Raw genomic sequence first — 13,368 nt, forward strand, 5'->3', positions numbered from 1 at the left:
TGTTTTTGTTGTTGTTGGGTTCGGGTTTGGCATTGAGTCCGGGGTGCGTTTGTATAGATACACATAGTTTATGCCAGGTACCCATTTTAAACGTACTGCTACCCTTAGAAGTCGGTATCCCGAGCGGCCTAGAGGTTTAGGCGAACTAAACGCATTTTACCCTTCATCTTCTTCTTCCAGTAGTAGCTCCGTAGAGATGCCTCCCCGGGTTGACCAACCCCAACAAGTTTTGGCCCAGACATTAGTCTTAGGTCCCGGGGGTACCCTTTCTAATCCGGATGGGTCTTGGGAAGATGTGGACAAATACTTTGTTCAGTGCCGAGTGAATCCTAAGCCCTTGGGGTTTTATTACAGAGATTTATCCGAGGCGTACGGGGGCCCGGATGGGTTGGGAGGTAGGGAGCCTTACGATGAAGATGATATGAATAGGAAGTTTTTTAACGCCCTGGGGACCAGGTATGAGTGGGGGGCGGTTCATAAAGAGGTTCAGGAGAAATATACGGACGCTGAGGTAGATGGCGCCCTTAGACTCGCCTTTAACCTTGATGATACCTTCCAATGGAGATGGCCCGAGGAGCATGAGAGGGTGTATCACAGGCCGGATGGGGGATGGGTCGGGATTCCCTTAGAGCACCTCCGGGGCATGCGCCTCGGATTACATCAGTTCACCAAATCCCTATGTCGGGATGTTTACGGGATTCCTTTCACCCAGCTAGCCCCGAATTCGGTGAAATGGATAAGTTAGTTTTTAGCTTGCTGTCATGCCAAAAGTTACCTCCCCACCTTCAAACTTTTCAATCATATTTTTAAAATTAAGAGATCCACCGCTCGGCCGATTTATGAGTTCATGTTTAGGATCGAGGACTGTGGTATTCTTTCGGAAAGATGGTTCTCCCGGTCAGCATGTTGACGTCACTTAAGGGATGGCACCGGGAGTTCATTTTTGTCCGGGGTGGGGATCTGGAGTTCATGCCGCTCCATAAGCTTGAAATTAAAACAGATAGGTTTCCGGTCCAGCGGCTCGGGCAAGCAGCTCTCGCGATGGTTTATGCTTTCTGTGGGGCACTGGGACGCAATGGACCCGGGACTATTTTACTAGCAATGAAAATATGCATGCTGCCGGATGTAAGTCTTTTGCCTTAGTGTTATTTTGTTGCTTTAGCTTCTATTGATTGTTTGTATCCGGGACTGATATTTTATTGTCTCCTTTTCAGGTATTCCGAAGTTAATTCCCTACCCCCCGAATATGTCTGCCCAACTTAAGGATCTGTCGGCCAAGCTGTGAAGGATTGGAGGGATGACGAGCTTAGACTCCGGGAAGAAGAAGGTTGGCGAGGGTGATGATGCCGCCCGGAAGGTGGCGCCGTCTCATCCGGGGAGGACAACGATCGTGATCAACGAGCCCTGGGTCGAGGATGTGCAGCAAGGGGATGTGACGAGGGTCCCAGCTCCCCAGAAGAGGAAGAGTGCTCCCTCGGGTTCCGGGGAGAAGGGTGGGGATGTATCCGAGGGCCCTGTTTCGAAGAAGGCTGCCGTTGACCTGGCCTCGGATACTCCGGAAACTTTGAAGGCCCTGCTTGCTAGCTTCACCCCGGAGACTCGCCGGAGGGAGTTATTTGAGAACTATGCTAGCACGGCGGAGAGGAAGAAGTACAGGAAGGAGCCTCTCGACGACTTCCTGGTCGGGCTTCAGGAGGATATTACTGCTGTAAGCCTTTTTCTTATTTGCCCTGTTTTTATTTTCTTGTATTCGTGTCATCTAATCTCGATTTATAATGTTTTCAGGCTAACTCCCGGGTTGCTGGACTGGTTTGCATAACCCGGAGCCTAAAGGCGAAGGATGATGCTGCCGAGGTCTACAAGACTGAATCTGAGAGGCTGTCCCGGGAGATACAGGAGTTGAAGGAGGCAAGTGCAAGGGAGGCTGCTGCTCATAAGAAGCTTTTGGACGAGATTCGGGAGAGGCAGGATTGGGTCGAGGCTTCTATCCGGGAGATGAGGGCTGAAAACAAGAAGCTGAAGGATGATCTTGCCGCCCGGCCCACTCCCGAGAAGGTTCTGGCAGGGTTTCGGGGCACTCCCGCGTATTTCGAAGAGCTGAATGACAAAGCCCTGGAGAAGATCCAGATCTGCTGGAATGTCGCTTCCAAGTATCTCGTCAAAGAGCCTCAGGGTACAATCGATGTCTTCTTGGAGAAGTACATTGAGGAGGAGACGCGGCTAGAGCAGGAGAAAGAAGCCATCCATGTAAGGGAGTCTGGTGCCGGAACCTCTAGCAATGTTCCTCCTTTTCCCGGATCGCCACTTGCCGAGCAGCCTCCCGTACCAAAAGGTGCCCCGGAGCAGCCTCCTTCTCCCCCCGCCGAGCCTGCAGCAGAAGTTTGAAAACTTTGCCATTTTTTGGCATGTAATTTCCATTTCCTTGTTTTTAGTTTAGGCAATTTCGAACTGAGCCTTTTGGCTTTTTTAACTTGTCTGTAATCTGAATGATTTCGATTTGCTAGAGCAGGAGAAAGAAGCCATCCATGCAAGGGAGTCTGGTGCCGGAACCTCTAGCAATGTTCCTCCTTTTCCCGGATCGTCACTTGCTGAGCAGCCTCCCGTACCAGAAGGTGACCCGGAGCAGCCTCCTTCTCCCCCCGCCGAGCCTGCAGCAGAAGTTTGAAAACTTTGCCATTTTTTGGCATGTAATTTCCATTTCCTTGTTTTTAGTTTAGGCAATTTCGAACTGAGCCTTTTGGCTTTTTTAACTTGTCTGTAATCTGAATGATTTCGATTTGCCCCCCGGGGTGTGTTTCCCCGGGGTAGTTTAATATGATTGTGCTTTTCTTTCTTTTCTTTCTTATTGACTTGTATATGTTAGGAAATTTTTGGAGTACACATGGGCTGTGTTTTTGCGGACCCCGGGTTGGGGTAAAAATATTTAACTTGAAGAAATTTTATAAGTACTCATGGGTTGAGTTTTTATAGGACCCCGGGTAGGGGTAAATTTCCATTTGATAGAAATTTTCAAAGTACACATGGGTTGTATTTTTGCGGACCCCGGGGTAGGGTAGAATGGAAATTTTCTAAGTACACATGGCCTGTGTTATTGCCGACCCCGGGGTGGGGTAGAACTATTTATCTTGTAGAAATTTTATAAGTACTCATGGTTTGAGTTTTTATAGGACCCCGGGCAGGGGTAAATTTCCATTTGATAGAAATTTTCAAAGTGCACATGGGCTGCGTTTTTAAATCTGATGGTAAATAAATAAGCAACATAATGAAATCGATTCAAACTATGGAACGCTTAAAGTAGAGTTTTTCATTAATATCGAAAGCAAAAATTACATTCTGGGGTGAATGGGAATAGCGCTTACATCAAAATATCATAGTATAAATGTAGAGGTGTTCCCAGAGTGTGCACCTTTTTCTTACTGGTAGAATTTCCTTAGTCGGGTTCCGTGCCAGGTGTTGGGGACCTCGGTCCCGCTGAGGTAGTTCAGCTTGTAAGTTTCCGGACGGATCACTTCCTTGACTATATAGGGGCCTTCCCAGTTCGGCTGCAGTTTCCCCTGATTAGTTGGGTCTGAAGCTTCGGTGTCCCGGAGCACTAGATCTCCCACCACATATTCTCTTATCCTGGCCTTCTTCGCAAAGTAAAGCCTTGTTTTTTCCTTGTAGCCTTCCATTTTTTCTACGGCCCGATCTCTTACTTCATCCAGGAGTTCGAGGTTGGTTCTGAGGCCTTCTATGTTGGAGACCTCGTCAAAGTTGGCCACTCTATGAGAGGGGGATCCGGTTTCTACCAGTAACCGGGCCTCGGTACCATAGGCAAGCTTGAATGGAGTCTCACCAGTTCCCATCCGGGAGGTAGTTCTGTATGACCATAAAACCTTCGGGAGTTCATCCGGTCAGTTCTTTTTAGAGTCTTCCAGTCTCTTTTCCAGACCTCGGAGTATGGTTCTGTTTGTGACCTCAACCTGTCCATTTCCTTGTGGATGGGCCACAAATGCTTTTCTGTGCCTTATCCCGAGCTCTTTGAGATAGGCTTCAAAATCCGAACCCACGAATTGCGGCCCATTATCCGAGATTAAAACCATTGGGATCCCGAACCTCATCACAATCGTATCCACAAATTTGATGCAGTCTTGCTGATTGATGGTTCTCATAGCCTTGGCTTCTGCCCACTTGGTCATATAATCGATTGCTACGAGAACATAACGAAGATCCCCTTTTGCTCGAGGGAAAGGGCCCATGATGTCAATTCCCCAGACAGCGAATGGGATCGGGGAGAGAACGGACCCGGGGAGGCTTGAACCTTGTTTCGGCACATTGCTGAACTTTTGGCACTTGCTGCATTTCTTCACATAGGCAACTGAATCAGCGTGGATTGTGGGCCAATAGTAGAATTGTCTGATGACTTTGTAGGCTAGAGCTTTAGCGGCTAAATGATCCCCGCAGATTCCCTCGTGCACCTCCCAGAGACAATAATCTGCCTCATCCGGATCAACGCACTTTAAAGTCGGGGCAGAGAAAGTTCGTCGGTATAGCTGATTATCTTCCAAAAAGAAGCGGGCAGCTTTATACTTGAGGTACCGTGCTTTGTTCTGGTCTTCCGGAAGGGTGTCGTCCTTAAGATAGGCTATGTAAGGAGTCATCCAGTTATCCGGGCTACTAATACATAATACCTCGGGCCGATCGGTGCTGGGGGCTCCGAGCTCCTCGAAGTAAATCGAGCTGCTTAAATCTGAAGTATTCTGGACGAGCTTGGACAGTTCGTCCGCCTTCGCATTTTCCTCTCTTTTTATCTGCAAGATGGTTGAGTCCGGGATGGTTTCCAGGATTGCCCTAACCATCTCCTGATACCGGGCCAATTTGGGATCTTTTGCGACATATTCACCATTGGTTTGCCTTACCACAATCTGAGAATCACTATAAATGGTTAAACTCCTTACTCCAAGGGATTTGGCTAACCTGAGTCTGGAGAGCAGAGCTTCATATTCAGCCTGGTTGTTTGTTGCTTTGAAGGCGAAGGTTATGGTCTGCTGGATTGTAAATCCGCCCGGGCTGGAAAGGATCAGGCCGACTCCGGACCTTTCGGCTGTAGCCGAACCATCGACATGTAATGTCCAAGAATCCCGGTTGCTGGCCTCTTCTTCTTTTCCGGATTGAGGTTTAGGTTGCTCCGGGACTTCCGGAAAGGTGCATTCCATGATGAATTCGGCCAGCGCCTGGGCCTTTATAGTTGTCCTCGGAATAAATTTGATATTGAATTGGCTCAATTCAATTGCCCAATTGCCTAGTCTCCCAGAGGCATCTGGCTTGTGGATGATTTTGCGAAGCGGTTGATTAGTGATTACCCTGATTTCCCGGCCTTGGAAGTATTGCCTTAGCTTCCTGCTCGAGTGCACAAGAGCCGGTGCGAATTTTTCCAAGTTTGGGTACCGGGTTTCAGCGTCTTTCAGGACTTGACTTACGTAGTATACCGGCTCTGTGAACCATTTTCCTCCCGGATGAGTGCAGAAGACATCGCTCTTTCCCCGGCTGCAATGTAGAGATAAAGAGGCTCTCCGGGCTTTGCTTTTGACAGAATAGGCGGGTTCATCAGATGTCGCTTGACTTCCTCAAACGCTGTTTGGCAATCCGGGGTCCAGTCGATCAGTTTTTTGTTCTGGGCTCCTTTTAACAGCTCGAAGAAAGGCAGGCATTTCTCTGCCAATTTTGGGATAAATCTTCGAAGGGTTGCTAGGCATCCTGCAAGATTTTGAATGTCCTTTTGAGTCCAGGGGACTGTCATTTCCATTACAGCTTTGATCTTCTCTGGGTTGGCTTCTATTCCTCGTTCACTGACCAGAAAACCAAGAAATTTCCCGGAGGGGACCCCGAACGCGCATTTCTCCGGGTTCAGCTTCATGTTATACTTCCTCAAATTATCGAAACACTCCCTGAGGTCCTGGACGTGCTCTGGGATTGTGACCGACTAGGAGATCATGTCGTCAACATAAGATTCCATGTTCCTGCCCAGCTGATTTTGGAAGATGGTATTCATCATTTTTTGGTATGTTGCCCCGGCGTTGATTAACCCAAACGGCATCATAACAAAAGCGTAGACAGCCCGGTGTGTAATGAATGCCGTCTTCGCAATGTCTGCCGGATTCATCTTGACCTGGTTGTATCCCGAGAAAGCATCCATGAAGCTTAGCATTACATGGCCCGAGGTTGCGTCTATCAGCTGGTCAATGTTGGGCAGGGGGTAGGAGTCTTTAGGACACGCCGAATTGAGGCTTGTATAATCCACGCACATTCGCCATTTTCCATTGGGTTTCTTGACCAGCACAACGTTTGCTAGCCAATCCGGATACTTAATTTCACAGATTATGTCTGCCTTTAACAACTTTTCAACTTCTTGGTCGATTGCCTGCTGTCTCTCAGGGGCAAAGTTCCTTCATATTTGCTTGATTGGTTTTTATTTTTCAACTTCTTGGTCGAGGATCTTCCGGGGACCAAGCGAACACGTCAACGTATTCCTTTAGTAGATCGATGAGCTCCTTCTGGAATGTGGTTTCCAGGCCTTTGCCAATTTTGATTTTCCGGGTGGGGTTCCCGGGTTCCAAATCTACCTCGATTGTCTGTTGGGCAGGTTCTACCTTCGTCTTCTCCTTGCTCTCTACAAATTTTTGAATTCGGGCATCAACATTGGTTACGCTGTATCCGGAGTCTTCAATCATATTCACATCCAAGCGGGCCCTTTTACTAAGGTGTTCTCGATGCTTCTTTCTGCTTTTTCCCTTGGGTAGGGACATTATCTTCTTCCGGTTTTCCGGTTCCGTTTCTGCCATGGCAAGTGCTTGACCATAGCATCTCCCTGCCATTTCCCTGTCTCCTTTCAATTCTCCAACGCCTCCTGGGGTGGGGAATTTGAGTTTTAAGTGAATAGTTGAGGGGATTGCCCTGAGCTTGGTGATAGTGGGCCTTCCAAGGATCATGTTGTATGAGGAGGTTGCGCTTATCACATAGAATTTCATCATATGAGAGACCTGCCGGGGTGCGGTTCCAAAGATGATGGGGAGATAAATGATGCCCCAGATTGGAATCATCGTGTTCCCAAATCCGTACAAGGGATCTTCAAGACAGGCGTCCATTCGGAGGTGGCCAAGCTCCATCCTGTTAAGTGTGTGCTCGAATACAATATTAGCAGAGGAACCATTGTCAACTAGAATTCTTTTTACCTCGTTGTTTGCGACATCAAGGGTCACCACCAATGCCAAGTTGTGATCCGGATCGAGCCCCTCATAATCAGAATAAGAGAAGCAGATCGGCTCGTCATCCCGAGTCTGGATCATCATCACATCATTCTCCTGGTCCGGGCTCCGAGGTGGAGAGGATGTGCCTCCGAAAACAACATTCGCCACATTTTTTCCTCTTTTCGAGGCTCTGTCTTTGTCATTTGACCCCCTTTGAAGATACTGGTTCATATTTCCTCTCTTGATCTGGTCTTCTATGAACATCTTGAGGGAGAAACAGTTTTCAGTGGTATGGCCATGATCCTCGTGATAGCCACAATGCTTGTCCCGGGCCCTGTTTTCAGGAGGCGCCAGCAAGGGTTTTGGCGGATAATAAAACGGCTTGCCCTTGACTTCACGCAAAATATCGGCTCGGGGCCTGTTGAGGGGTGTCCACTCCGGTTCCGGCTTAAGTTCTTTCTTGGTCTTGGGTTTCCTTTCATTCTTTCTTGATTCGGGGTATGTATCCCGGGGTGGGGTTCCCCGGGACTGCTGAATGTAGTTGGCTTTCCTGTCAAGCTTGTATCTTTTGTCTCTCCGAGACGACGAGCGTCGCTCCGGAGATTCATCATCATCATGTATTCTTCTATTCATCTTCATTGACTTGAGGAAATCATTTTCCTTTATGAACTTTGATGCCAATGCGTATGCTGATGCTAGGCTCTGGGGCTCTCTATGAATCAAGTCTTTAACATAGCCTTCACAGGATATCGGGTGCAAGTTTCTTCGAAAAATGTTCACTGCCTCCTTTTCTTCTAAGTTGGAGAGTTGGTTAACTGCTTCCTGGAATCTTTAGATGAATTCCGGGAGGGACTCCTTGCTTCTTTGCTGGATTGTTTCTAGATGACACATTTGCAGCTCGTTCATCCGGTTGGCCCTGAATCTTTTCAAAAATATCTCGCGGAAGTCTTTCCAGGAGTCCACACTCCGGGATGGAATGCGGCTGAACCATTTCTGAGCACCCCCCCCCTTCAACATTGATGCGAAGAATCGGCATCTAGTTAGGTCACTGTAATCGTAAATATTAGATATTTGCTCGAAATAGTTCAGATGATCCTCGGGATCAGCTAATCCATCAAAAGAGTCAAAATTGAAGTACTTCAGCCCTGATTCCCTGGGGGTAGATTCCAACTTTTTGGTGAACGGGGTGGCCTCCGCTCCTACTTCCAATCGCCTTCCACTTTTCTTTTAAGGTCCCTGAGGACCCGGACCATTTGTTCTTGCTTGGATTCCTTTTCTGGTTCCGAGTCTGAAGAAATATGAATCCGGTGTGCCTTTCTTTTTAGCTTTGCTTCTTCTTCCCGGACTCTCTTTTCAATTGCTTCTTGGGCTTTGGCCTCCTCTTCTTTCCGGATTCTCTCACGGAGGGCAGCCCTCTTTATTTCATCTCTGTCATCCTCTGGTAGTTTCTTTAAATTCTTTGCAATCTGGTCAAAGACGGATCCCCGGGATTCTCCGGAAAGTTCACCGGACCTTTCTCGCTGATCCCCTGGGCGGGTCTCAGGTTCGGCATCATGTATTTCCTTCCACAGGTCCATCGCCACCTGTATCTATTCCGGGGTCATGCTTCCCCATGGGTTGGCGGCGGTCCCAGTGTGCTTATAGGCAGCTTTTTCGATAACTATTCTCTGGTCTCCTGGTTGGAGATTTTGAGATGGAGTCTGGGTTATGGGGGGCCCTTCGTCCAGATATTCCATATCTCCATCCCTAGGCTGGGGGGGAGGTGGAAGGAAAGAAGTCGAAACAGCCGTTTTGCTCTTTCTTGTAGTCATGGTTATTCAACAGTACCACGAACTCATAGTAATATAATTTGTAAAAAATAGATCTAAGAGATTGGGAGTGGCGTTCTTAATGGGGGATGGTATTCCAAGCTGCTGGGTAGGGCGGAAGTTGCGGATATGAACACCGCTGGACGGAGGTTCGAGCCCTCCTTCTAGCGCCAATGATAATCCCAGATCACCCCGGATCCTTCTCCTTGCCGGGCCCGGACTCAAACTCCTTTTGGACGGAAACGGCAGCGGCGTGCGGTGTAGCTGTAGGGTGGGAACCTACAAAACAGAACCGGAGGGGGGTGGCGTCCCCGCGGCACCTCCGGCGTGAGAATGAGAAAGGGTTTTAAGGAGAGGAGGGGCGAAACGGGAATTATGTGAATATATTTATGATGTATACGTGTGTGTATGTAAGTATAGGTGAGAGAGAGAGAGAGAGAGTATGTGAGGTTGTAACCTGTAACCTTCCTTCTGTTCTACCTTTTATAGGCCTCCTACTAGGGTTTAGGGGTTTTGTACCTTTTAATCTGGACCGTAGGCTTGCCTTTTGGACTGTAGGGCATCTGGACGCCTGGGATGCGTCAGAGTACTACCAGATCCGGACCGTAGGAATGTTCTGGATCCGGGGTACCTGGACGGTGGTGATGTTGCCACATGTCCTGAGCCCTTCCAGGTTAAAGCTGAGTACTTCCTGGGCTCTTGCTATTGGGCCCTGGGCCCCTATTATTGGGCCTGTATTATTGTAGACTATCAGGTGTTTGTTTGGAAATTTTTTTAACAAAATAATTTATAAACTGCAAAAATGAGTGGCTTATAAATTATAAGTGAATGATACTTATAAAATTTATAAGTATTTGAATAATTTTATTTATAAATCAAAATTTATTTTACTTTAATGAACTAAAATAGGTAAATTTTAAATACAATTTTCATAATTCGTAAACTTTAAATTAGAAAAATATTTAGAAACATATATTTTTAAATTTAAAGTTTAATAAAAAAGTAAAAAAAATCAAAATAAGTGAAAAAAGTATGTCGTTACTAACATTTAACTTATCAGCTTATAAGTCACAATTTCAACTTATAAATTTGATCAAGAAATACTCGTCAATAAATTATTACGGAATAAGACATTAGGGATGAGAATCAGGGCAGTCGAAACGGGTTTAGCAAAAACCAAACCCGAACCCGATTTCAAACCCAAATCCGAACCCGAAAAAACCCGAATCACTAAATCTGAACCCGTACCCATCGGGTTCGATTCGGGTTCGGATTTTTAGATCTCTACCAAATTGTACCTTAATTTGCACAAATTTTAGTGAAAGATTATTAGGATCTTATTTGAGTCAAGTGCTCATAAAGCTGACGATATTGAAATTTTTAGGGATGAATAAGAGGGTTCAGAAAAGACAATGGATCATATTTCTATAAATAAAATTGTTGGTGAAATAATACAACAATCTTAACATTTACTATACTTGTATCGAACATGTTGCTGAAAACATATTTAACGATAATAGACCAATATTATTATACTTTAATTCAACATTTTGTATAAAGTATAATTTTTTAGTATTAATAATAGTAATATATTATATATCATATTTCTACTTTTAAAATATAAAATATTATTTATATATTAATATGGGTTTCGGATCGAAACGGAATGGGTTTCGAGTATTCGGTTCGGGTTCGAATCGATATTCTTTAAATTCAAACCCGACTCAAAAATGATTCGAGTTTAAAAATCGAACCTGAACCCGAATATAAATCGGAAATATTCGGGTCGGTAAAATCAGACGGATCGGTACGAATCGAGTATTCATCAATTCGATACAAATTGTGATCCCTGGAAGAGCGGGCCATTTGGGCGGTCCGTACGGGCCGGGCCGGGTTGAACGCGGGTCGAGCTCGTATAGCATGAACACTGAACCGGGTCGGGCCGGTCTCGAATAAAAAAAATAAGACTCGTAATCGGCACTGAGATTTGCGAGCTCGCGTGCTTGTGCGAGTCATGCGGGCCGAATTTGACGATTCACGCGGGCTGAATATGCTTTGAATAGTACGAGAAGCAGAATTTGATTATTTAAATAGTATAGACAATAGCAGTCTTGCAGAATGTGATTGAATAATCCAATACTAGCAGCTTACGTATCTGAATTCCTAGCAATTCCTAGCACTGCATATTCGATTAATTCTCAAATTAAATATTTGATTAATTTCTAATATTTGATTAACTTAATTACTCAAATGAATATTTGATTAATTCTCTTATTTTAATTTTTTAATTTAAAAGAGGACGATACCTTGTATAATTTTTTTAATTAAAAAAATGGCAAAAATGATGTAATGTGTGAATAATGTAATCATCTTGTTAGTTATTTTTACACATCATAAGTTAAGGAAGTTTAAATTTTTTTAGTATTACTAATATTTACTGGGAGCAATTAGTCTAAGCAATCAAATGAATGTTAACGCAATTTGAATATATCAATGTAAAACACCAAGAGATAGTAAAGTTCCGATAAGTAACCGCGGGTTGTGCATGTGCGGCTCGTACGGTTCGTTGGTCGTCCGGGTTAGTGCGGGCCGGGCCGGGCCCTATTCGAGTTCCTGATTTATATATTTGTATTCGGTTTGTTCATTTCAACGACTTATGCGGGTTTGAACCGACCCAATTCGGGGCGAATAAATTTGAATTTCTGTATAATCTGGTCCCGAAATCTTTCCCCTTATATCTCTTATAAATACATGAATGCAGACTCTAATTCAATATCATTAATATTATATAACTTTTAAGAATGATATTTTGAAATAATGTCAACATATTGGCATTGAAAACAAAAATTGACATATCATACATGTGAAAAAAACTATTTCGATTATTATTTTGGGAAGGAGTGATTAACATATTTCAGAATCCCTTGTCTCATTTTAACTCATGTTTAATATTTTGACACGTATTTTAAAATGACAAGTTATAAATGATATAAATATTAATTTTGATGTAAAATTAAGATTACATTCTACGATTTTATTTGAAACCTGTATTCAAAATAATAATTTTTATAAATATATTTTTAAAGATCTTTTTAAGAGCTTAATATACGTCAAGATTACTTAAAATGAAATGTAAGGAGTGCAAAATATGAAATACCCTACTACCACGTTTTTGTAATATCAAGTGAGATAATGTCAAATATTATATTATATAAACAAATTTGCAATTTGCACGTAAACAAATACTTTTTGGTCAGCACCTAAACAAGTGCTTTTTTCCGAATGAAATTGTGAAAAAGCATTTGTGGTGCAATAGATGCAATGCAACCTTCCTTTCATCTTTTATGTATAGTCGCCTAATGTATGTTCGTATTTGGCGTACACAGCCCATGCCTCTTTGTTTTAAATTTTAACTGAATTTATTATTTTAAAACATTTGAGTAAAACAAACAAGCAAGAAGACTTGCATCATGCAAGAATTGATTTTATGTTTAAGTATATATATCCTCTGAACTGGGCTGTATTATCCTTTTATTGGTCAATAAAATTAACGTCCTTGTGATGGGCTTCTATCTTGCAAGAATCAGGCTTTGCCCTAAAGTTCATGTAAACGAAACAAAGTACTATATTGCATATGGTTTGTCACTGGGCTCTGTTAAGATCGGTTGTGCGAAAATTGACAGCCCACCCTATCTAAGGGAGATATAGATAATGCAAATGTGGGCTCGAGCAACTAAATCAACTCGAACCAGCGTTATACCTGCGACTGCGAACTGGATACTATTGAAAGATAAATCCATACATTTCACTCCGGTTAAATTGTGTTTTGATCTGATTGAAAATTTGTATCTAAGTAATTCAACTCAAAAAACTTGAGTGATTAGAAATTTGTTTTAAAATTATTCAATTCAAAAAAATTTCAGTCACATAATTGTACTTTTAAAAAATTTTATTCGTATTACTAGCCGTTATATTCTGTTAAAAATTGGACGAAAATTTTGAGTAAGTTTGGTGAGTTGTCTTGAATAAATCCAGTATAGCATGTACACGCGGCTAAGGTGGTGTTTTGGTTACTAAACTAATTTACAAACTGCCAATTGAGTTAAAATACAAGAATTAAAAATAAATATTAGATAATTTTTTAAAAATCTTACTATATTATATAAAATACAAGAATTCATATATTTTCATTCAGTTGTAATAGGATTTAAGAAAAATATATAGAAATTCAGAAAATAATTTTTAATTCCCGAACACATGTTTTAAGGTATCTGTTTAATATTTATTATGACTTTAATGATTCAAATAATACCTTTAATGATTAAACTGATATA

The 13,368-nt window shown here is 43.4% G+C and overlaps 1 protein-coding gene across 1 annotated transcript; it reads right to left on the reverse strand.

Annotated features, from left to right (window-relative positions):
- Positions 1-3,413: 3,413 nt before the first annotated feature.
- LOC141703921 (uncharacterized) lies at positions 3,414-3,845 on the reverse strand. The gene has a single exon (XM_074507303.1). The coding sequence runs from the start codon at positions 3,843-3,845 to the stop codon at positions 3,414-3,416; it is 432 nt and encodes a 143-aa protein (XP_074363404.1).
- Positions 3,846-13,368: the final 9,523 nt, after the last annotated feature.

This window comes from Apium graveolens, chromosome 2 (genome assembly GCF_009905375.1).
Source record: "Apium graveolens cultivar Ventura chromosome 2, ASM990537v1, whole genome shotgun sequence".
NCBI classification, from domain to species: Eukaryota; Viridiplantae; Streptophyta; class Magnoliopsida; order Apiales; family Apiaceae; genus Apium; species Apium graveolens.